We start from the raw sequence: 24914 nt of genomic DNA on the forward strand, positions 1-24914 counted from the left end.
CAGTCGCTCACGCACGGCTGTTTATTTTCGGGCTGCTCTCGGAGTCGGGGAAGCGAGGCAGGGAGCCCGCGTGGTGATTTACACGGCCAGGGAGATAAGTGGGGATTTAAAGAGAAGAGAATATATAATTGAGACGAACATGTAATATGAGCGCGGATCCAAACAGAGAGATCGTAATCAGAAGTGTTAGGAGAAGCCGAGGTTTATTAATGAAACGTCTCATCTATTTGTCAGCTGAAGAGGAACAGCCTTTCCCGAGCAGCCAGGAATCGAGGGGGTGGACGTGTGGGGATTGCGCTTGGCATTCCCGCCGCGCGTCTGGTCCTTAGCGGAGATCGAGGCTGCCATCTTCCTGCCCATTTGGGCAGACTGATGATGCTGAGGCCCGAAAGCAAAAGCAGGGTTAAAGAAAAAAAAAAAAAAAAAAAAAAAGGAAGCATATGTTTTTTAGGAAGCTGGACATTGTAATTTTCCCTTCTGTAATCTGTCGTAGAAGTCAGGAGCTGGCAGAGCTCTGCAGCTCTGCTGATAACCGCCAGAGCGAGGGCTGTGCCGAGCCTTGCTCAGATCGCCTCTCCTCCTCTCCGGTTTGCTGGCTGTTTCTCTGCCCAGATATCCAAGGGCTAGCAGTGCTCTTGCATAGCCACCTCCAAACCAGCCTCCCCCCCAGCATTAGCTGTGGGGCACTTTTGTTTTCACCCGTGAGCCGTCACTGGAGGCTGTACTTGGCGCCGGCTGAGGATCTGTCCCGGGGAAGTAGGGCTGATGGGAGAGAGGAAGGGGGAAGCTCGCTGTGCGTTGCCTTTTGCAGTGTTTCTCCTATTTCTGACTTGCTGCATCTGCGTAGGGGCCAAAATAGGAATATTTAGAGAGCAGCTTTGATTTCAACCATACGTCTAGCGATCGGTCTCACAGGGCTTTTCCACAGTTCCTACTTTCTTGTGGGAACAAAGCACTGACACAACAGAAACCTGGGACAAAGCGCTGCCTTTTTGTCGCGTCTGGGGACAGGCTTTGCTCTGGCTGTCCTGTCTAGCTCGTTTCTCAGACTGTCCCTCTTTACATCTTCCTTGCTGTTCTCTGTAAAACTAGTGCTTAGCTGCTCAGCAGTCCCACCCCATGCTCCTCATCTGACTAAATCCAAGTTGCGATGCCCAGGCATGTCTGGGAACTGCTGCTGAACGTGTACTGGCAGCCACGTTTGCTCACAGAGCTATGGTGTTAGCTACAACAAACTCCACTTTTATAAGATATAAAGTAGGCTGGAGGTGGCTGAAGTCTGCTGCAGACACATCTAAACTAGCTCTGGATGAGGTATTGCTGGCTATGCAGAAAGCGTGGAGCCCATACTGGTCACGGCATTAGTGTTTCCCTTGCGGCGTGGGTCGGCTTGGTGGGCTGTACTGAGCTGTGTGTGGCTGTTGCTGGACTGATCTTGGTACTTAATGTGGCTGCTGGTGTGCTGGTGTCTTCATGCTGCTACTGCCGGAGACGTACCCTGCATGTAACCTAGAAAGCATGTAGCGTGAAGACCAAATTCTGATGATTAACTTGTTTCTCCTTCCCGTTTTTGCATCCCAGACCCTGATTTGTCCAAGACCATGGAATATCTATGAGTACAAAGTCCCTTTGCCCTGGTATCAATGGTCCTCATTGCCTTTGGCCCAGTGCACTGGTTGACCAGTAGGTTGATGTCATTGGGCCCTTGTGTAAATGAGAGCAGACAGGAACTGCTGAGTGATGCTGTCTCCTTTAGCAGTGCTGCTGGAGACAATGACAGTCCTCCTAGAGAAGGGACATCTCTAAATACCGTCATAAAGAGAGTGTGAGAAAATAAAAAGGCTAATGACAGCTCTCAGCTCTACAGCAACTGGCTTCGCTCCAGCTGTTGTACGCTGATTAGTTGGGGGTAAATCAGCTGGAAGGTATGGATGAGATAAGCCGCAATTGCTGCTGTCCAGGCCTCCACTGTGTGTGGGGTGGGAGCTCTCTGGGTAGATCAGCAGAGTCTGGCTGGGTGCAAGTCGCAAAGGCCAAGTGAGGATCCCAGCAGCTGTTAGTGGGCACAGCGTTGTGCACTAATCCTCTCCCAGGTTTTGGGGGCAACTAGCTTCAGTTTAGCTAGTTTTTTGGTAGCTGCTTGGCAGGGCATTTAGCTGATTTTCTCTTGCTGTATTGTTTCATAGATCAGTTACACTGATATATGACGTACAGCGTAACTCACCAAGCGCCTAATTCTCCGAGTGACACTGTGAGAGATGCCTACCAGATGCCTAGTAGATAGTCCCCCTATTTTATTTTCCATTCACTCGCTTTTAGCTCTGTTCCAGTGCTATTAGTTGGGCATCTTCATCCACCATGAGCTATGGGTTTCCTTGGGCACAAGGAAGATGCTTGGAGTGTCCTAGGGGTTAATCTGGAGCCACTTTGCTGCTCCAGTGTGGAAAGGTTCTGTCTGTACATGAAGCAAACATTTTTCTAAGGGTCCTTCCCCTTCCCCTTCCCAGTCCCAGGCCTTGTTGGTTATCTGCAGGCTGACAAAATGTGTGGAATGCAGAGACCTACTGGACATTGACCTGACCATACCAAACTCAATTAGTCGAGGCTATCTGATTGGACTTGGTGCAGCCTAATTAGCCTTGGACTCGAACCAGAAACTCAAGCCCAAAGGCCACTTCCAAGCAGCACATCCTTTGCTGCAGCCTGCCTGGGATGGATGGCATTCCCAAGCCTCTTCTCTGCCTTCAGAAGTGAGAACAATCCAGTGACCTGCCTGTCCATCTTGCCAGCCACATGGCTAGTGGTTTGGGGAGGGAAACGTCAGGATGGGGTCAAGCTTTCCCTCCTGCCCGGCTCGTCTTACCGAACCCTGGGAGGGTCACATAAGACAGAGGCAGCTCCGTTCTCTTTAAAACAGTGTGTGCTGTCTGACTTCCAGAGGGAACTTGCTTTTATTGAAGGCGAACTGGATCTGGCAGCTGCCTTCCCTATCTTGTCAGGCGTCTTCCGGCAGCACGTAGGCACCCAGTTCTCAGGCTCCTTCCCCTGGACCTCCGGCTGTGGTGCACAAAGTGGGTGGTTTGTCCCTGAGGCAATCAACTTGCTCTGGAGCATGCTCCAGTTGGCAGGAGAGAAATAAGGAGCTTGGGTTGATGCTGTTGCAGCTGAGATGGGAAGGGGCAGCAGTTCTGAGACTCCTTTGCCCATCTTGGGTTTCCAGCCTTATGTGCTCTTTAATCATTAAAGCATAAAAATGGTGATGGGAATGGACCTCTGGAAGTCTGTTGCTCAGCTTCCCACTCAGCTTGGAATGGGAGGTGGACATCTCTCCAAGGAGGCCAGGAGAATGATTTTCCTATGGAAGAAAGTTTCAGCCCTGTGTGTCCTTGTACAGCTCCCAATAATGAAACTGTGTGGAGTGACAGCTTTTCCCATTCAGATGCTCATAAGATGTCATCTGAACAGAGGACACCTGGCACCCAAGCCAGGCCTGCCAGGTCTCACCTGGTAGACATGAAGAACCATGTGGTTCCTGGCCTTGCAATCACCTGCTGTGGTCCTGCATCTCCTAAGAAGGACTACAGAAAAGCAGTTATAATTGTGTGTGTGTATGTATATGTAAATATATATACATATATATATGCATACATACTAGCGAGGTCCAGATCCAGCCTTGGAGGCAGAGGAAACTTGCCCCGTGGGACAGAGAGCTCATGGATTGGCACCAGGCAGAGGATGGGGCAGTGGAAGACGGGCTCTCTGTGGCTTGGGTGGCATTTCCTTTTGCTGGTCATGGTGTGGCTGGTGGCAGAACAGCTTCAGGGTGTTTCGATGCCAGCTGCATGCTGGTGGTAAGCACTAGCGCCAGCCACGTTGGATGAATTAAAGCCCATTACGCCAAGTGAATGACTGTAATTATCTCAAATCTGGATTAATGCGTGCACACAGCACCGTAATATAATCCGTCTGGCTGGTGTTTTGTAGGCTGTCGTTCCTGGAAACTAGATTCAGAAGGGAGTCCACAAAACACAGCAATATCCTCCCCACCTCCCCTGCCCTCGTCTCCCGGTGTAAGCCTGCGTGCGCTCTGCAAGCTCTCTTGCTGGCGGTGGGCAGGCAGGGACCAGCAGTTCTGCTCTTGGTGACAGCAGATGTCCCAAGTCCCACGCTCATACCCCAGGTCTGAGTTTGTCCCGTCGAACAGATCCTCAGCCCTTGCTGGTGCTGGTGTTTAGCAGTCTGGGAATTAGGCTGGGCAGGGGGCTGTGCTGCCATGCACACTTAATATGGGACCTCCTATAGCAGCTTAAGCTGGCCACTGCTTGCAACCTTGGATATAGACAGGAACAGAAGAGCAACACAGAAGTGTGGAGATGCCTTCACTCCTCACAGTGCATCCAGTCAATCTCCACAATTAGCAAAAATAGCTTAGATTGCTGTATGATTTCCCCCCGCACTCCTGGGGCTCTGTGTGCCTCTAAGATTCATCAGCTGGGGGGAAACTGTGTGTTTTAGCCCTCAGAGCTCAAAGTCGGTGGTAGGGAGAGCTGATCGGCTGCTCCTGCTCCTGGTCTTTAGGATTTGGCTCATGCCAGATCTCTCGGAGGGAGAATGCTGACAGCTTCTCATTCTCCCTTTCCCCAGCTGCAGGCAGGGCAGGATAGCTGCACTTTTAAAGGGTTAACACTCTGCAATAGCTGCTGGAAGCTCATATTACCCCTCCCGGAGCTCACTAGCGTCAGTCACCTCTGCACTGGCCGCTGCTGTAACCGATCTGTTAGCAGGAAGGCGGCCTGTGTGCTGAGACGAGGGTTGGGCGAGGGGAGGTCAGAAGATGTAGGCCAAGTTTGCTCTTGATGTGTTGAATCAGGCCAGATGTGCAAACCTTTCTTCGGTGGGACCCCATGCTTCCTATTCTGTGTGGAAACTTTGCAGTGAGCCCCCAGCAGCATCGTTCCGCTTCAGCAGTTGTCAAAAGTGCTGGATGCTCTGGAGGAGGTGGAGAGCCGAATATTTTTCAATGTGTCTCCAGTTCTTACATGAGCTCCTTCCACCCACATAAAGTTAGCTCATTTCTCTCTTCTCTGTTACTATTTAACATTTGTTGTTTAATCCCATGAGCCGCAAGCCCCAACGCGGGCCGAAGTCACTTTGTGGCATGTAGGCACATCGTGTCCACCAAGGAGCAGACCGTTGTCCAGAGCTTTCACTGTGAGCTGGTGGAGACAGCATGGATTATGGCCCCCATTTTGAAGGTGGAGGTACCAGGAGCTCACAGCCCCATTTCATTGCGCTCTCTTTTTGCTGCTGCTTTTCCTGCCTTCTTGAAAGGAGTGTTTGAGAGCTTGAGACAGCAGCTGCCTCCAAAGCAAGCAGAGAGGAGAGGAGAGCCTGTCTCCTCTCTGTGTAGCCCACTCGTTAGCTCTCCCGACGAGAGCCGCGTGAGTTGGAGCCCTGTGTGGGATGGGGCCTGCGTGCTGGAGGAGGGATGGGGGGGACGGGCTAGTTTGGCGGAGGCGGCGCGTGCCGCACCGGAGAGGCAAGCGCTCTCCCGTGCTCCAGCTGGAAGCGAGCAGGGTCTCCCGGCGGGAAGGGCTGGGTGGAGCCCTCACGTCTCGCGTCTGCAGCTCTGCGTGATTCACGGCGGCTGTGCTCGCTTGCAGATCCAGCACGTGCCACGTGTGCGACTCATTACCGTGAGGCCCTGGGGGAGGTTCGACGTGAAACTAAACTGCTCCTTTTGCTGTTAGAGCGAGCCTAATGCTTTCAAGCTCCCCTTGCGTCTCACTGGATCCTGCTTGGATTTTCATAGCTCAGAGCGTAGCACCCCCTCAAGGGCAATTAGATCACTTCCAATTTGCCCGTAAGCCCATAAAACTGCAATTGAATGTAATTAAAAGGCCATAATGAGCTTCAGCAACCTGCGGGACCACTGTGCTTTTGCTCTCACCATGCTTCTTTCAGAGAATGGGATAAAGTCGCGGAGGATGCAAAGGTCAGCATTTGCTGGGGAGGATGAGGCACTGATCCTCCTCGTCCAGGCTGATGAGCAGAGCTCAGTGGTTCCCTTGCTGGGAAGAGCAGAGGTGGGTGAAGCACCCGAGTGCTCATTCCCGCTTGATTCGCTGATGATGCCCGTTGTGGGGGCAAGGGCCTAAAAGCACCCCGGTTGCAATCGTCTTCTTTGCGCAGAGGGACCCTCTTCCCTTTCGCTGCCATTGCTGCCCTTTGGCTCCAGCAAAGCTCTTCGGAAGTGGAAAAAGTGTCAGCGGGTAGAAACCCCCCTCGGCACGTCACCTTGTTGGCTTGCTTTGCTCCTGGCTGCCGTTTGGGGAGGGTTAGTGGCAGGGGAGGACTGCACTGGTGGGGCTCAGCCCTTGTGCTTTGGTGGTGAAGGTCTGGGCCCCCAAACCTTCCTCTTGGGGGTGAGGGTCACCCCAGGGGATGGAGAGGTGCAAAGCCCCCCTCTAAGCAGGGGTTGCCCGGGGCCCCTAACTGCAATGTCTTTGGGGTGGAAAGCATTAACAGGACAAGCCTCCCTGCTGGCAGCACAGGCTCCAAGCTTGGAAAAACCAGGGAAGTGCTGTGCGTGGGCCACGGCACTGGGCAGCTCGGGGAGCACGGTGCCTGCCTGGGACGGGGGGCTGGACACGGACCCGTCGCCTCGGCATGGGAGACAGGACGCTCGGCCCTGGGCAGGGAGCAGAGGGCTCGGAGGGGGCGAAGGGGAGCAAGACCATGCTCTGGGTTGCTTCTGACTGCAACGGCATGAACCCAGCAGAGCCGCCGCGTTCAGTCCTTTGGCAAACGTCTCCCCAGTCCCGCAGCCAGTGCAGGGCCGGCGGTAGCCAGCGGGACACTGTACCTATTATTGCCTGCTCCTGCCGCGGGTTCCCAGCCAGTAAATTAGGGGCACTTGCTGAGCTGCTGACAGCAGAACAGAGCACATTGTGAGCGCAGGGACAGCGCCGGCCCTTGAGGGATGAAATAGGAGCCTGCAATTTCTCAGGACTGTTGTGACATCTTTGCACAAGCGTGTGATTGAGTCACATCTGCTTTATCAGCAGAATCCTTGTTTGCCTCGCTGCACCCCTCCTTCCTCCCCCTCCGCCCACTCCCGGCCTTCGGGAGAGCCAAGTCGCCGGCCGCCCGCCCCCGCCCCCGGCTCGGCCTGCGCGCCGAGCTTCCCTTCCCTTGAACGCGCTCCCCGCTCGCCCCGCGTCTCGGAGTATTCTGGAATATTCCTCTTGGAGGCCTTTCCCTCGGAGGCGGGAATAGCCCCCGCCAGCGTCCTGCTGAAGCAGCCGGGAGCAGGCCGCGCTTTTGGAGGGCTCCTGGGAGGGTGGGGTGGGTCGTTCAGGAGGAAAAGCGAAGCCAGCCCCCGCCGCAGAGCTGAGCGGGCTTTGCGAGCCCCGGTGCGAGACATCTGTGCCGCTTCCTGCGGGCAGGCGCCCGCAAGCCCGCGCGGCCCCGCAACGCATCCCTGCGCTGCTCTTCTCGCGAGGGCTGACGCGCCAGGGAGGCCTCTGCCTCCCGTTTCATGGGGTGGAGGGAAGCCTGAGGCTCTGGGCTCTTGGAGGGCCTGATAGGTGCCGGGGTGGGGAAGGAGGTAGCATCTCCCAGAGGGAGCCTGCGGTGCTTTGGGCCAGGCTGCACGAGATGTGCACATCGATAAGTCGTTAGTCACCCGCGAAAGTTGCATCAGAAGTGGCAAGGCCCAGAGCAGAGAACCCAAAATGCCACCCAGCTCTTGTGGGTCCCAGCCCAGGGCTGTAACCACAAGGTCATCCTTCCCCTGCGCTCCAGAGGTCTAATTTTATCTCCGCTGCTCCGCCCATCCCGAAGTTGTTTCCGGAGGACAGAAGAGAAAATAAAATAGCAGGATGGAGAGGCAGAAGGGGTGTTGGAGGTGAATGGACAGAAGTGTCGCAGCTCTGGCCTGCGGCAGGCTGGGTGAAGCTGCTGTCCCACGCCAAGCAGTGGCACTGAAAAGTTTGCTGTTGCCCATGTCCTGGTGGTGGGATGCTTTTGCACTTCTTCATCTTTTCAGGAGAAAGCAGATGTTCTGCTGAACTTTGGCGGTGGCCCGGGTTTGGGCTGGGGGAAAGGGGAGGTTAGCGTGCGGCATTACACTGGAAAAGCTCCTCGTGGGCACTGTAATTTCATGCCGTGGCCTGCAGATCGCCGACCCCGTAAGGTGAAACGCTGGCAGGAGGCAGCATCTAACATTTATAAAGAGTGCGTGTGGTGAGGGGCCCGATCGGCCGCGCACGGAGGATTGAGCCCCGGAGGCCGGCTTTCCGTGGGCCAAGGGAGGCCCCCCTGGAAGGAGACCCCGAAAGCTCGAAAGAGCCTGGTTCGGTTTTGCTGAGGCCGCGCTGAGCGGTCTTGCTGGCAGGTTTTGGCTACCTCGCAGGCGGGGGGGAGGTAGGAGTCTGGGGTGAGAAGCTTTGTGGCTTTGAGGTTTTAGTTTGGTCAAAGTGAAACCTCGCAGGGAGGAGGAACCCACCCGGAGCAGAAAGCGGCAGAAACCCTGTTTCTCACCGTCCCTGAGCGACTGGAACCGCAGCAGCAGCGACCAACGGTTCTCGAGGGAAAGTGCTGAGTGCGGTTGGTGAAACACGCCAAAATCACAAAGCAGGTTCCGAAAAGAAATTGCAAGTTTTGATTTTTAAACAGCCACAAAAAGAAGCATTCACATTTGCTCTCCCGTGTTAAGACTTAAACAGTGTCTGAAAGGGATGTTTTCAGGTTTTTCTTTGCACTCAAGTCTAGAAATGGAAAAAAAGTAGTTCAGATAACTTTTTAGTGAAAACGCCTGACTCAGTAGCTGAAGCCTTAAAGGAAATACTCAGGGCTAGCACTCTTGATAGCACTGCTGTGCAGCGTTCCCGGGCAGTTCTGCTCATCGCTGTGGGATGAGTGTGGTGCCGATATTCAGAAAGAAGTGGTGGGTAGCATGCAGCTGCCGCTTCTGACCTCTCGGGATGTCCGCTCCTGGAGAGGCCTGCGTGGGGTTTTAAGGGGATATAAATTAAGAGCAACCTTACTCAAGACTGTAGTCCAGGGGACAAAAATGATCACCCGACCTCTTGTGGTCACTATATTCCCGTGGCAAATTTCACACGAAAACTGTGGTCACACTCTCACGTCCTGCCCAGATTTGCCATCTGCCAGTTGCTTTCTGAGTGTGCCTGCTGCTTCCTCGCGGGGCGCGGGCTTCGGCCGCTGCTGCGTGGTGTTGCTGCGATGCTGACGAAGGAGAGGACAGCACGTGAAAACCTCCATCGCTGGGGGTTCGCGGGGTGCAGAGCATGCTAGGAAACTTCAGTGCCACTTTTGGGAAATGACAGAAAATGGGCAGTGATTTGCACTGGCAAGCATGTTTGGAGAAACTCGCCAGGCTTCAAAAGAAGGAACGATGCCCTCCAAAGCTTAATGCATAGGATTTCCATGTGGATTTCCATGCATTTACACGGCTGAGTTTTGAACTTGGTCAACACTGTAGCTGTACTTCAGAACAGAGGAGGAGATTTTTGAGAGCCCGATCTCTGCTGCCGGTTCTGATCTCCTCCACATGTGGCCCCAAATGCTGCAACGCACTCAAAGCCGAGGGCTGAATAAGGAAGGGAGTGGCAACCCAAATTTAGAATTTCCTGCTGTTTAATACCCAGAATTGATCTGCTTTCTGATTAAGGAGGAAGAGGTGCTGAGAAGAAAAAAAAAAAGAAAAAAAAAAGAAGAAGAGGAAGTGCTGAGGTGTGGGCAGCCTTCCAAATCTGTAGCGGCTCAGGGAGCTCAGCGCTAGCTGCAATCGCGTGCGGGACTTGCAAGCAGACGGGCTCACGCTTGCTCGCGCCACGAGACCGCAGAGCTCCGGGTGCCAGGCAGCCCGTCTGATCTCGCTCTGATGGGCTGCTCTGATTTTTGCCTGGGGACTGTAGCCTTCTTTGGCTGCAGAAAAGCATGGGTACGAGAATCTATTGTGACTTGAGATATGTTTTTTAACTTCCTCTCTCTCATAATCAGACTGCTGAGCCATGTAGCTTCTGAGTAAACTATCCGAATATATTAGAAAATGTTTACCGATAGAGCTAGGTCACTATAGTTTTACTGGAAAAGCCTCTTAAGCATAAATGAAGATTATACTGGCCAAAGCTTATGCTGGTACAGTTTATTCTAGTACAAATACTGGGAAAAAGCACCTCAGTGCCACTGTAATTGTTTCTGTTAAAGTTAAAATCACAGTCCTTATCGATGTTGCCATATCAGCAAAAGCTTTTACTAGGTGTCAGGCTACTAACGCCTCAGACGTACCGGGAAAAGCAGCCGCACTCGAGGATCCCAGAGCGCAGGACAAGATGCAATAGGAAACTCTCGCAAGGGCCGGTGGCCCGTTCAGCCGCTCTCAGCTGTGCGGCTCGGCGGGAGGGTCTCGCCTGCCCTTCCCGACCCGATCCAGACTGGGGGAAGCTCGTCGGTCCAAAGAAGGTGTTTGTGCTCTTGGCCCGAAGATTGCCAACGGGATGGAAAATACCAGGGAGGCTGCACGGGGACATTTTGTACTTGCTTGCAGTGGTCTGAACGTCTAGTGCAGCCGCTTGAGAACGGGGACAAATGTTTTATGAAGATGTTTTCTTTCTTTACTTAAAATTAATAATAGTTGAAGAGTGCTGTCTGTCACGGAGCCAGAAGGAAGAAATATGGGGAAGGTTGATTCAGCAGTTGAGATGCTAGCCTGGGACTTGCAATACCCAGGATCTATTCCCAGCTTTGGCTCCAGTTTCCTGCGTGACCTTGGTCAAGGTCACACCAGCCTGTGCCCTACTTCTGCTGGTCCGAGCGTGTCTGCTAGCAGGGCTGCTGCGGACACGGCCTCATCGGGGATCGTTCCTCTTCCCACTGCGAGAGTGGGCATTGTGGACCTGTCCTAAAGCCTGTCCGTGCCTCGGTTTCCCCACGTGTGAGACACGGAATACGCCACCCCAAAGAGATACTGGAAGAGAGGCATGGGATAAGTTATAGGGCATGCAAGAAAAACGAGAAGCAGGTTTCTTATCTTGAGGCCAGCTCGGCCCCGGTGACTTTATGCTTGGTGCGATGGTTGGAGCTGAAACGTGTTGCTTTGCCATGGAGGAAAGCTAAAAGCACACATGGGCCTCCGTGTCGCCACATAACTCGATCACTTTAGCTGGATCATGTGGCCTTGCCCTAAACTTCTTCGCTCTTTGGGAAAATTCCCATCCAAATTTTGTGGCTCGCGGCTTCATAGTTTAGAGAAAGAAAAGAGCTTCAATGCAAATTGTTTAGCTGCTGAACAGCTTTCATTTCCGATCTCCCCACTGCCATGGGGCATCTTATAAGAGATATAGAGGTCGTTGTGTTTAAACAAAGGATATACAGAGAAAATAGCTGCGATTTATGGGTGCGGCAAGAAGGGGAAATGCTTTGAGAATTTTTTTTTTGTATTTAGAAACAGGCAAAGAGTTTATTTTGGTCAAGAGATAGTCACACAAAACCACTATAAATGGCAAGGCTACGTAAGAAAAATGAATAGTCTCCCATTGATTCAACTGAAAATGTGTTTGGAAAAATACCTCCCCAGTCTGCTGCAGTCCAAATGGTATCCATCAATTTCGGTGTTTATTTGTTTAAATTTGTTTATATTAAGGATATTTTCTTAATCCGGGGTAGTCTTTTTCTTTTCCTCTCTGGAATTTATTTGTTTCTGAAGTTCCTTTAACGTTCAAGGTCCTGTAGGCAGGCCGGGGGGCGCGAGGAGGGTGGATGTCTCATGTCCAGCTCGGGATCCTGCGCCGGGGATCCTCCTTCCTTAACCCCCTCGGTGCAGGCAGCGAGCTAGCGGGGCTGCCGTGCTGGAGGGCTGGGGCTGGTCCGGTCCCACTGGAAAACCCTTGAACTTGGAGCAGACCGGGCCAGGATCTGGGAGAGGAATGGCCAAATGCTCTGTGTTTTCATGGCTTAGCTCCTGCTTAAATACAACCTCTCCTTCTTCAAATTTTGGCCCTTATGAGTAGGCAGTTGCTGCTGAGTTAGCTGGACTCCAGGGAGAGGATAGCCTTGATATTTAAGACCTTAACTTCAGTGCTGTCCTGCGCTTGGTCGTGAGTGGGGCAACTGCAGCTGTATTTGCGTGCCCTGCTTTGGCCTCGGATGGGCTTTGAGTCCTGCACGGCGAACCTCATTTCCCCCCTGGGCTGATGCAGTTGGCACCGGGTGATGGTGAAGGATCACCTCAGGCTCCTGTAGAGGAGGGAAAACAAGGACTTTTCTGGGGGAGAAATGTCTTTCAGAAGTGGCAGCAGGGTTTTGGCAGGTTGGCTGTGGTTTCAAGGTGTTGTGCAGACCCCTGGCCCCGAGCTCATGGCTCCGGCATCCCCGATGCCTTGGGCCACGCTTCTCCCCAAACGCATCTTTCCCGTGGAAGCATTTCCACTCGAGCTGGGGGGCTGGTGACAGCTGTGTTGAGTCAGTTGTCTACGGTACGTGCTTGGTTTTGTTAAGGAAAAGCAAAGCGCAACGCTTTTTTCCCCCTTGCTTGCTTATTGTGTGTATTGTGTATTCAGCAGCGATGGACGGTGCCGGCCAGGCAGCTTTGCGGATTGCCGTTTCTGAGTTTGTACAGAAACTCAGGCCAGTCTTTCCTAACCGGAGTTTGCACCACTTCTTGGCACAAGGTCCTTTGCTCTCTTTGTCCCATGGGGCAAAACTGTACCCATCCTCGAGCTGGTCGCTGGTGCTGCCCTGGGGAGGAAGGCTTATTCCCAGCCCTGGAGCGCTTTAGGATTTTAACACCCTCCTGCAGGGGAGGATACCAAAAGCCCATGTGAGATTGGGGCAATGTTTGTCACTTGGAGGGAGCAAAAAATTGCAGTGATAGAAATGTGTCCTGTGGCAACTGCAGAAATAGAGCTGCTACCTGCAGCCAGAGACACGTCAAGCTCTGAAGAGCTACTTGGAAAATGAATGTTTCGTCTTAAGTTTCTTTGTTTGTTTTCTTTTAGTTAAGTGACATTTTGGGTGAAATCTTACTGGATCTGTCAGCTGTAAACATTTCCCGCTGCTGTCCCTCTTCATAGCTATGTTTTGCATCACTGCGGACAAGGCAACACTTGGATAAAGAGTGGAAACTTCCCAGTATTCAGGGGCGGCTTTGCACTGGGGTTTGAGTCATGATGCTCTTGAAAGAGTTCAGGTCTGGTTCAGATTTCAGAGCGTTTGGCTAAGGGATTTCGGGCTGTCTGTGGTGAAAACACACCCAAACGTGTCTGTGCCTATACACACTTCTGCCCGCTCAACACAAGGTTACTCCTCCCCTCCTCTCACTTTTTTTCCCCTTTTTTTGCCTGAAGTATTTTCTCCCCACCAGCCCTGCAGAACACACCCAGCTCCCCTGTGGCTCCGGGGAATGCGTCTGCTTGGAAAGCCAGGGCGAGGGAGCCAGCTCGGGCGCCCGGCAATGGGGAGCCGCTTGCTTCGGGGCGCTTGTTTTACCCCGGGGGATGGTTGTTTTGGGAGAGGAGCCGGGACCGCAGGCTGGGCCCTGCTCGTGCTTAGCTGGGTGATGCATTGGAGTAGGCACGGGCTGGTCGCCAGTAACCTGCCTGTGACCTTTCCTACTTAGTTGCCTTAAATATTCAGTATCTTGTTTTAAAAGAAAAGACCGTCCTTCACTTCCTTTCCGTCGCTATCAGGTCAAGTGCCTGCTTCCCCCGCGCAGCTACTCGAAGAGGACCCGTGCGCATCTTCGGCTGCAGCTCCTGGAGGCTCTGCCTTGCGATGTTTGGTCGCTCCTTGCTCTTGGGTCACGCAGACCTGTCGTGCCTCTGGCTGGGCCGCTTCCCCCGCGCGTTTCCCGCTCGCCGCGTGGGAGAGGCATCGCTGGAGCGGTGCCGTTGGGAAGGAGCAGGCCCCGCATGCAGGAACGGCAGCCCGGTGCTGTAGGACCTGGGGGTGACCACCTGCCCTTGGCTGCTTGTGCTGCCTGGTGGGTGCTGTCACCCCTTGGGATGGGAACACCGAGGTGCACGTGGCTAGGGGGGTAGCGGAGGGTCTTGCCCCCCAGCAGCAAGGCTATCCGGACTGTCCAGAGCATGTTGTAACACCAGACCCCACTCTTCCTCCAACCAGACCCCACTCTTCCTCCGATCCGCTCCAGAAACCAGAAAGCGGAGAGCCAGGAAGCACAGTCCTAATCTGCTAAACCCCAGTAACAAATCCTGCAGCCTCAAGGAATTTCCTAGGGTTCCTGTTATGCCGCACGCACGTCACTCGGCCATGGGTGACGTGGTGGCCGGCGATGATTTTATATCAACATCCTGCAAGACCCAACGCGAGGCCAGCCCTCCGGGGACCTGGCCCCTCTCGCCGCGAGCCGCGTCCGGCTGGGACATGTGCCGGGCCGCTGGCAGGGCAGGCACCGAGGCTCCTTCGGTGCTTCCCCATGCCGATGGCGGCACGTGGGTCAGGGCACGGGTTGGGGTGGTGGACGCTCGTCCTTCTCCTCTGCCTCTCCAAGGTGCCCCAGGCCTGGCGGGCTCCAGCAGCTCTTGTTTTCCACTGTCTTGAGCTGCCAGGAGCCCGTGCCAGCCTCTCTGCCGGTGCCGCCGTGGGCTTGCCAGTGGGACGGGAAACCCGTGGCACAGGGAGCTGGCAGGGCCCCAGCTTCGCAGTCTGGTAATCCCTTCCCCGGTTTTGCATCCCAGCCCCCGCGCTCCTGTGCCCCCCTGCCCCGGGGATCCCGTTTCTGCCTCTCGTCTGGCAGGTTTAAGGCATTATCTCCGCAGGGAGCGAGCCTTTTTCTTAGCGTTTGTAATCCTGTTATGTCTACAAGTTTGGGAGAGCGCATCGGAGGCTTGCTGCCCGCCAGGCACGGCGGGGACGGCTCGGCTCCGCGGCGGGAGGATTACAAGCCGCGGCAGGAGCTCTCCATGCCCGGCCGCCCTCGGCCTGGCTCGCGGCTCGCTGCGATGCCACCGTGCAGGGACAGTGGGGAGGGGGCCCTCGGGGCACTCGCCTGGCCCTGCGAGCACCCTCACGACACCATGCCGGGGTTGGATCCCCCAAGGCTGGGAAGAAGGTGCCGGAGGCAGAGGCGCGGGGTGGGGAGGCAGGATGCCGCGGTGGGGTCTCCCTGCCTGGGGGGGTTCCCGGGAACAGCTCGCCGTGCATCCAGGGAGCGTGTCCCCCGGTGTGTAAAGCTGTAGTCCGTTGCTTCGAAGTCCCCTGCCCTGTGTCTGTGCAGCATGTGATGTATTTACGGGGGGGCAAGGTTGCTCCCAGCTTTCGCTCCCTCCCACCAAAGTCGCGGGGTTATGCCGATAACCAGGCTTTGCTCCTCTAACACCATGTTGACCCATCTCAAAGTGCTGTACGGGATAGTGGGGCTGGCAGACAGATCCTGGGAGATACACGAGCCCCACGCAGGTGATGAAGGACGGTATTTCCAGGAATTTAGTTACCTTTGGGGCCTGCAGCCACATGCAAGGGCCCCAGTGGTCCCTGCGAACAGCCCCGAACGCCCGTGGCTGTGTCTGTGCCTCCCCTTCTCGGTGCCGCATTCCCTGGGACGAAACCCGGGCAGCCCACGGGGCGCCGGGGCGAGTGGGCACAGGCGCAGGGCCCCCGGCCCGCGCTGCCCCAACGGGGGTGGCTGGCCGCCCCCTCGCCTTCCGGGCAGCTCCTGCTCGCGGCCTGCCCGCAGGCCCACGAGCCGGCCTCTTCCTCGCGCAGGGTTGTTTTGCAAGGAGCGTGACAGGATGGGGAGGAAATGTGCCAGGAATGGCTCCATGTCTCCTCTCCGGAGAATTGGCGTCTATTTTTAAAACACCCCTTCCCGCCCCCCCTCCTCCCACTCCCCCGGGACGGCAGAGCCGTTCGGGAGCAGGACGGACGCAGCCCGCGAGCTGCTGCTTGCAGAAAGCTCCCAAAGTTGAATTCCAGTTCAAAGTCCCGAAGTGGCCTGGAAACCCGGGCATCCTTCGGCTGGGCCAGCTCGCAGAAGCCCCCGCGCCCTCCGGGAACACCCCTGCTCCGTGCTGCCGACCGCCCGGCCTGCCGCGGGTCTCCAGCTCTGCGCCTGCAGCCCTGCCGCTGCGGGAGGGCAGAACGGCCGCGCCACCGTCCCCCCGGGTCCGTCTTCTGCCGTACCGATGCAGCACGCAAGCGCTTTCCTTTCTGCGAACACCAGCCGCACGTCCACACACACACTCGCTTCCCCATTGCAGAGTGAAACCGCGCGCCTGTGCCCTGCACGGATACGCAAACCACACGTGCCGATGCACAGCCTCACTCTGTCTCCCCCGAGCAGCTTCCGCCGCCTCCTCGGCGCTGCCCGGCTCTGCTCCCCGCCGCGCGCGCCAGCCGCAAGGCGTGTGCACCCCCTCGCCGAGGCTCGCTCACGGCCGCCCGCCGTGCCGCTGGGCATGCAGCCCTCGCCCGCGTTTCCCTGCGTGGCCTGCCCAGCACTTCATACCCAGCTCAAGCATCTGCATTAAATCCGATTTATTGTGTAGCAAGGATGGCACCTATAGGCTCCAGCGGCAGGGACGAAGCCTTGCCCTGCTGGGAGCTACTCATACGTTAACTGACGGAGTGATGTTGCCTCCATGTCAAAGAGTTTAGAGCCAGGGTACCGCAGGTGAATCACATAGAGGAAGGCAGCAACAACTGTGTCTCAAGTTAGAAATGCTTTCAGCCTCTAAGCCTGTATTAAAGACTTTGTAGGTACTCTAGCAGATGATTTGCAAAGATGGACTTGAAATAGGAGGATGTATTGGGAATTTATGGGAGAAAGCAAAGGTGTGGGGGTTGAAAAGCAGCTTTTGGGGAGAGGTTGAGGGACAGAGGTAGGTGGGCTGGTCAGGGCTTGGTATGGAGATGCGTCAGAGCCTGTCCTAGACTGGAGTTTCAAGCCGTGGTGTTTCTTCTCTCTCTTACAGATTTTTCAAACCAAGTCAATTCCACATCCCTGAACTCTCCAACAAGCCGGGGACCCATGGCTACCCCTTCCCTCCATCCGTCCATCGGGCCAGGCATCGGCTCCTCGCTGGGCTCCCCGGGTCAGCTCCACTCGCCCATCAGCACCCTGAGCTCTCCCATCAACGGCATGGGGCCCCCCTTCTCCGTCATCAGCTCCCCCATGGGACCACACTCGATGTCCGTCCCCTCCACCCCCAGCCTGGGATTCGGAACCAGCAGCCCGCAGGTGAGGCGAAGGCGGCAGGGGATTCGGGGGATTTAAGCTACCCGGCCGTGGGAAATGAATTGCTTCCCATTTATTGGGGCATAAGCCAAGATCCGCTGGTTCCTGTCCCAGATCCGGTTCTGGACCGCGCCGCTGCCATTGTTCTCCCGCGGCGAGCCCGGGTCCGCGCATGGCTGAGCGCCGGCCAAGCTCCCTTCCTGCCGGCCCGGCCCCGGCTCTGCTGGGACCGAGGCAGCGCTTCGAGCCAGGGCAGCAGCCAGAGGCGCTCGAGCTGCAGGGCCTCGCGTCCGGCCCTTGGCCGGAGGAGCCGCAGTGCAGTGGCTCCGCTGGGAGCGGGAGCCGAGGGTCAGGGACAGCCTGGGGACACACGCAGGCGCTGAACGGTGGGCAGAAGCAGAAACCCAGCCGGGAAACAAGCCCAGGGGCATCCTGCTCCTCTTGCCAGAGCTGCTGCAGCCGGGTTTGGGGCTGCCCTTGGTGGGGTAGAAAGGACCTGCAGCGGAGCAGAGCAGAGCAGAGCTGTGTTACAGCCCTCTAACAGCTCGTGTTGCTTTTCCCCTCTGGTCCTGCCTTGCCGGTCTCACAGGCTGAGGGTCAAAGGGGAGCAGTGACCATCTCTGAGTCAGCTGAGAATTGATTTTGCTCTGGCATAAGTTGGAGCTGATTTAGGACTGTCTAGAAGCGGTGCTGCTTGCCCAGGCAATCCCATGCCCTCCTGGGAGCGACCAGTGCATCCCCTCCTCAGGGCAGGGCGCTGCCTGCTCCCGCCGGCACAGCCGCCGGGACACGTGCCAAGGGTCCCTCCGGCCCTGCGAGCACAGCCCTTCCCTGCCGCTGCCCCTCTCCTCCCTCAGGCAGGGCTTACTGCTCATCAAAGAAGGAGGGACTGCTGTTTGTTGATTGAAGATTATGTAAAAAACCCCTCCAACTATCAAGAGATAAGCTCTTTTTAAAAATAGCAAGATCTGGGAGAGCTGGCCAGCCCCTGCCACCTGTTGCTGGCTGCTTGCACGTTATATGTTTAGTAAAAGGGCAGATTAAGGAATTGGCTACCACCTGCCACTCACTGCTGGTTTATTTATTCCAGGGCCTTGCTGGGAGTCAAACACCTGCCGGCAACTTTATTTTTAAATATTGGCCTGATTTATTTCCAGAGATAGCAGGTCTTTCTATCCTGCAACTGGGGAGGGACGTGCTGTGCTGCTTGGGCTGGAGTTAAGCACAGCGCCATCGTTAGTCATCCTCGGGATTCCCACGCGGCTTCCCCAAAAGCTCAGCTCATTCCCAAACCGGCTGCGGAGCAAAGGTAGTTTTGTTTGCCTTGCGCCAAGCTTCTCCCGTGCTGAATCCAGTCCCCCAGTTTATGACCCGGTTGATCTGCCGGGAACCTGCCTCTCCCCGGCTTGCCCAGCCCCGCACGGCTGGGTTTGGCTGCTTCCCTCTCCCCAGGACGGAGCCAGCACACGAGACGTACGGGGGTAGATGGGGCCCTGCCCATCCCGTGGGCGTGGAAGGGAGAACTGAAACGACGCCTGGGAACTGGCAGCAGAAGCAAAATTAGCAGCAAGAGCGCCAAATTGGTGGAGGCAGAGTGGGGGAGAAGGTGGAAAGGGGAGATGTGAAGCAACATGGGGGCGAGCCACAAGCAGGAGGAGAAACGGGGAAGAGGAGATGCAGCTCGAGTTTCAATTATAAGGCGCGGTTTGTTCTAGGGACGAACCAGCCGGAGGAACTGAAATAAAAGTCAGCCACAGGGTAGAAAGGGGAACTGAGAGCGTGGTCAGATGGCGCTGGCGACTGATCCAGTCCTGCGGCATCTCCATGCCCTCATGATATGGTGCAAGCGCTTGTCATTTGCTCATGGACTTGTCTTAAGTGGTTTTCCTAGAGGAGACAGGACATTTTCAGTCTAATGGCTTCTGCCATCTGTCCTCTGTCTGGGTACATTAAGTCCCTACCCCAGCGGCAGGCGGAAGCGCCTACCTGAGCTCGCGGAGTGATGGAGGAGGAGGAGGAGGAGGAGGAGGAGGGTGCAGCAGGCAGTAGCGCGGCTGCTCGGAGCAGGGAGGGCAGGAGCGGAGGAATGCACCCCCGTGTCGTTGTACCAGTCCTCAGCGCGCCGGGGTTAATGAAGCGTGGGGCCCGAGTCGCGGAGGGGAGATAGCACTGATGGAAGGTGGTTTGAATCAGATGGCAGATGCCACTTGCCATCAGGCCATGCCTCGTTACCTCTGGAAGCCCAGCGGAGCAGAAGGACACGGGGAGCCAGAGGTGTGCGGGGCGGCGAGTGCCGCGCTCCCTGGGCGAGGGCCGTCCCCCCAGGCGCCTCTCCCCCGTGAGCACCTTCCCTCCCTCCGGAGCACCCGGAGCCGCGGCTCCTGCCCGCAGCGGGCCAGGAGGGAGCTGGCAGGTAGGGTTGACGCTGCTGTGGGCTCCCAGCTCCAGCCCTTTCCCTCTCCGATTTCCCATGGTGGCATGAGCAGCCCCCGGCGTGAGCGCCAGGGCTGTGCCGATGATGCTGGGCTGAGCCGGCAGGCAGGGCGAGGCGTGCGGGAGAGGAGCTGGCTAAAAGCAGGGCCGTGCTGGGGAGTTTGTCTTGATCAAGAGCAGGATTTCAGTGCCCGGTGGGGGAGCAAAGTCTTGGCCTGGCCAGGAGGTTGAACCCAGGAGCTCTGATGTTTCCTGGGTTTTAAACCCTCTTAGCTAAAGGATTTAAACATATGTAAACCCTCTTACCTAAAGTTTCTGGGGGGAAAAATGGATTTTCAGTAAGAGATGAAAGGGAGGGAGAGGGAGGGACTTTCCATCCTGGATATTTCTTTCTCCCTTCTGCTCGTTTCAGCACTGTTCGCAGGACCCAGCTGCAGAATTACAGCAGCAGCCGCCCCCAGGCATCTCTGACAGCAGCTCGGGAGGCGCCTGGGGCGAGTGGGGAGAGATCAGAGGCAGAATTAGGCTGCGGCTGCTTTTCCAGAGCTGCTCTGTGCCTCTAGACAATGCTCTTTTTAAGGATATCTAGGGGATCAGTGAAGGCTGCTTTCCTTGGGGTGGGAGGAGAAGTAAAGCGCTAGTTGCCAGTAGGCCAGAAAGGACATGGTTTGGTCCCCGGAGCAATGAACTAGAAAGGAGGAGGAGAGGAGCTGCCGAGTCCTGGTGCGCGGGCAGCGATCCAGCTGCTGGGACGCGCCGCCGCGCATCGCCGGGGAAGCGGAGCGCCCAGTTCCTCCTCCTTCCTCCCCCCGCTTTTCTTGCTCGCCGAGGTGCAGGTTGTCCTCAGCAGAAGCAGAAGTGCCGAGCGGCGAGCGGAGGCGCGGGCCCGCCAGGCGGGCTGGTTTCCCACAGCCCCCTCCCCGGGCGTGCACGCCGCGGATCGTGCTCCGCAGCCGTCAGAGCCAGGAGGAAGGCGCGGGGCAGGCGCCGGGGGGGAGTGTGGGAACCCCGGGGCGCACGTGGCGCCTTTGCTGAGGTTTCGGGCCGGTGCTGGAAGAGGAACTGAGGAGTTCTCCCCGCCGCGGGCGCTGACTCAGCTCCGAACGGGGCGTCCTGCTGATTCACAGCGCTGCGGAGGGGCGGCAGCAGGACCCCAGCTGCCCGTGGGCTGGCGCAAAGGCAGGGCTCGAGCGCGCGCTGCTTGCCCCACCGTACTGTGCCGCGTTTGTGGGCTACTCGGCGTGGGCTCGCAATGGCCGTGGGCTGCTAATGCTGGGGAAGTGGTGGCGAAAGGGCTCATCTCCGGCAGGCAGCTGATGTCCTCTGCCCGTAGCTGCGTGCTGAGATGCAACAGATGACACAACAAGATATGAGCAATAGCCATCAGCTGCAACTTGCCAATGGCTCCGTTTCCCCAAAAATGCACTAAAGCAAATTGCTAGAGCCAGTGATGCCAAGCCCTTGGAGGGGTCTGAGTGCCTGATCCCATCCATGGAGACTTTCAGGGTAGGAGCACCAGACCTTCCTGCATGAAGCTGGCCTGTGTGCTCTAGCGGGACCTGCAGACTGGCTGCAAGGACCTTAGGTGAAAGGGGGGATTCCCTCAAAAACCTTGACAAACTCTAGGGCTCAGCTCAACCCTGAGGTCCAAACGTTTTTCTTTGTTTGGTTGGTTTTTTTCCTCTCCCGGTGTTAGAGGGAGGAAGATTTGGCCTGAGATGCTGGGGATGCTCAGAGAAGGGCAACAGTCCTCTCGGAGCTCTGCCAGTCCTGGGCAAGGGCTTGTGCTCAGCAGCGCTTTTGTGTTTCGCTGCCCTCCCCATCTCTCCAGGGTAGCTGACAGCAGGGGAGCCAGGAACAGGCAGAGGAGAGATCCTCAAACGTGCCCATGTTCCCAGAGCTGCGTAGGAAAGGGGCTGCTCAGCAGGAGTCTTAACAGAGAGAGGATGAAGGAGGGAAACGTTGCAGGGCTGCAGTGAGGCCAGACAGCAGTCCAGCTGCTATTTCAGGAGGAGATTAGAGATGGCATCTGGGCAGCCAGAAGGGGCTGATCCTTACAAGGGAAAAGGGCCAAAAGTCCAAGGGACAGGGCAGCGCGTACAAGCAGCACTGCCGTCTCCTGGGGGAGAGCCTGGCATCGCTGCATGCCCCCGGGAAGGATCACTGCCTTTGCAGAGCCCGCAGCCGCGGCTGCTGCTCTCAGGGTTGCACAGAGCTGTGGTCCCACCAGCAGGACGTGGATCTTGTCTTGGTCCCAGTGGAGCAAGGAGAAACTCATGGCTTTCTCACTGATGTTGTGACAGATCCCAAAGAGAGAGGCTCCCACCTGCGTGTCCATTCATCACTCCTTGCCTGCCTCGTTAGCGGGGGGTAACTGAACGCCACTCACCAGCTAAAACCCAGGAGCATATTCCTCAGCTGGCTGCAGGTCCCAGCTACCTTTGATTTTGTTAGCTGTCACAGGCAGGGTAGGAGAGGGAGGTAGATCCATCATATTTCTCCAGGGTGGGTTTACCTTGCTCTATTCTGCAGTTATTAGTCATCTGCCTGCCAAATATTCCCCACCAGCTTGGAGACTTCACAATCAGAGGAACTGCTGCGCTCCTCTAATTGACATACCACAAGCTCTGGGACTTCCCTGAATTAATTTGTGACAAGTCCAATTGCTGAGCGTCTCTATTAGGGAAGAGAAGCATAACAAACCAAAGCACAAATTCTGCGTATCCAACCTGGATTCGGAAATTGGCAGAGAGGGAGAAGCTACTGCAGTCCTTGGCAGGTTGTTCCCCTGGACAAGAAGCCTCACTGTTCATCTCTGGCACTAGCTGAACAAGCCAGGCTTCCCCATCCAGCCCAGAGAGCAGGTTAAACCTTTGGCTGCTGGGTTGAAAGGCCCGTTGTGAAAGGCTTGTTTGCTATGTGGCCAGCCCTGAAACAACCTTGAAGTAGTGTTACAGGCAAGGCAAGGAGTATTGCTTTAAGTCCCCAGGGATCTGGTTCCTCTTACTATTGTCCTGCAACGTTGGGAGATGCCTCCTAGTTGTGCAGACACAATCTCCAGGGCCATCTGTGCCTTGGCGTGGGGACTGAGCTGTGGGGCAGGCAGCCTGGTAAGGGGGAACCTCCTGTTTCCCTGGCCTCCCTCAACAGGGACTGCTGTGACTCATGTCCCCACACCGTTGCTGGCTGCACAGATCCCGCAGGCACGGCTGGTGCCAGAACCGTTTGCAGCAATGCAGAAAAGGGATGTGACCTGCTGGACAAGGGTGTGCGTGGAGGGGGTTTGGGACCGGGTCTGGCACGTTTGTGCATCACAGAGGCTGCTGATTTTGTGAGGACATCGCGACACCAATGTGGAGCAATGTGAAGTTGCGTCTGTCTGATGATACTTTGCACAAAGTGTTTTATAACTCCTGGATGACTGTTGCAAATAACCACTGAGACCATGTGGAGGAGGGCCACAGAGATAAGGGCACCAGCCTGTAACTTAGAGACTGGGGCTATTTTCTGTCCTCTCCTGCACCTTTCCTTCATGCCTCAGTGGGGTTATTTAGGGTTGTGTAGATGGCGGGTAGAGGCAGAGATAGCAGAGATAGCTTAGATCAGTCTGGCCCCAGCAACCCAGGCTGGTGTGAGCTTGTTTCTGCTGTCAAGGCGTAGCAGTCTTACATCTCTCCGTGCCTCAGCTTCTCTCTGTGTGGTGGGGGATAAAACAGTCCTGCCCTGCTGCATAGGGGCAGCCACAGCAGAAGCCATGGTCTGAGTGCTTCTTTAACAGCAATTGCTCCGCTGTCTTCACTGACTCTATTGGGGACCATGTGCTCAACAGGGTAGGAAAGAGAGACGTGTAGAGAGGCTGCTGGAAGGCCATAAATTTCAGGAAAGTGTCCCACACAAGCCAGTTCTGGAAAGCCAGGCCCTGTTGCATCTGGGATCTATTTATTTGCTGTGAAGCTTTCCTTTGGAGAGATAATGCTAAAAGGATATATATAAATTGTTGAGCTAAAGCGTTAGTGTCCTGGCCTTCATCATCCATGCAAGCTCTCGCTCCCAGCCAGCAGCTCTCCCACGAATCATCACTGCAAATCATCTTCTCTGCTCCGCATCCCCAGGTGGCGTGAAGCAGGGAAGTCTTCTGAGTGCGTTTAGATAAGGGCTCTCCTGTGGAGGTGGGCGGAAGTCTGGCAGTGCAGGAGGAATTTGCCTTCCCGTTAAATCATCCGGGAACATCGTTTATGGGGCTGGCTGATTAGGCAGCAGTGTCAGCCCTTTGTGGCTCTTCTGGCGGTGTACGAGGGATGGGCGGACCCCTACTCCTTCCTCCTGGGGCTGTGACTGGATAGGAGGGAGGTCTGGTGTCATCCTGGTGCCCAGACCCAATGCCCAGCTCTGCTTGCTGGCAGCATCTCAGAGCATCATACTTGCTTTTACACCAGGGCAGCAGATGAACACTCGGGCCTTTTATCTCTGGAGTCACGTGCCCAAATCCTCATCTTGGTTCAGTATGATGGACATGATGAGTTTTAAACTGTGCTTGGCCCCAGGAGAAGTCATTTCCATGAGTTTGGACACAGTCAGGGTGTAGAGCCAAGGCCAAGAGTAGCAGAGGAGGTTGCAAGCCAGGATGGGGTTGGCCTGGGGAGTGGGGTGTCAGCATTAGCAGGATGCTCACATAGGGAGGGCCAAATGGGGCAGACCTGGCAGCCGTAGCACTTGAAATGTAGCCCTCCCTATCTCTGTTGGCTCCCCACATCCAAGAACACAGGCAAGCCCTTCTGTAGAGGTGGCTTAGCCCCTTGTCCATGCAGTTGTTGGGAGCAGCCTCGGTGTCTTGTGAAGATGGCTGAGCTTGACTGAGCATGAACGGGAGGAGGTTGGGTGCATGTCCTAGGTGCGTTGCGACTCTGAGCTCCCCAGTGACCGCTGCCCACTGTGCTCTTGTCTCAATAGCTCAATTCACCCATGAACCCCGTCAGCAGCTCAGAAGACATTAAACCACCCTTGGGGCTCAATGGGGTCCTCAAAGTGCCAGCACATCCCTCAGGAACTATGGCCTCCTTCACCAAGCACATATGTGCCATCTGCGGGGACAGGTCTTCAGGTAAGACTCGCTGCCTAGCCTGGAAAATGGCTTGCAGTGGCAGGGCTGGCGGCCTGTTTTTTTTTTTTTGGACTGTATTTGTGTGCAAACTGCCTAGATGAGCGTAGAGAGGGGGAAGAAAAGACCCTTTAAAGAAAAGCCTCCCCCAGCCTGTCT

At 55.9% G+C, this 24914-nt stretch overlaps 1 protein-coding gene across 7 annotated transcripts in view; it reads left to right on the forward strand.

Annotated features, from left to right (window-relative positions):
• Positions 1-24914, forward strand: part of RXRA (retinoid X receptor alpha) — a 122265-nt gene that overhangs the window by 55648 nt on the left and 41703 nt on the right. For all 7 annotated transcript variants that reach the window (XM_064523852.1, XM_064523850.1, XM_064523851.1 and 4 more), the window contains 2 exons: positions 16962-17227; positions 24608-24758. In XM_064523852.1, the coding sequence (XP_064379922.1) occupies positions 17018-17227; positions 24608-24758 (361 nt within the window). In that variant the 5' untranslated portion in view covers positions 16962-17017. The remainder of the gene's footprint in view (positions 1-16961; positions 17228-24607; positions 24759-24914) is intronic.

This window comes from Dromaius novaehollandiae, chromosome 20 (genome assembly GCF_036370855.1).
Source record: "Dromaius novaehollandiae isolate bDroNov1 chromosome 20, bDroNov1.hap1, whole genome shotgun sequence".
Classification (NCBI taxonomy): domain Eukaryota; kingdom Metazoa; phylum Chordata; class Aves; order Casuariiformes; family Dromaiidae; genus Dromaius; species Dromaius novaehollandiae.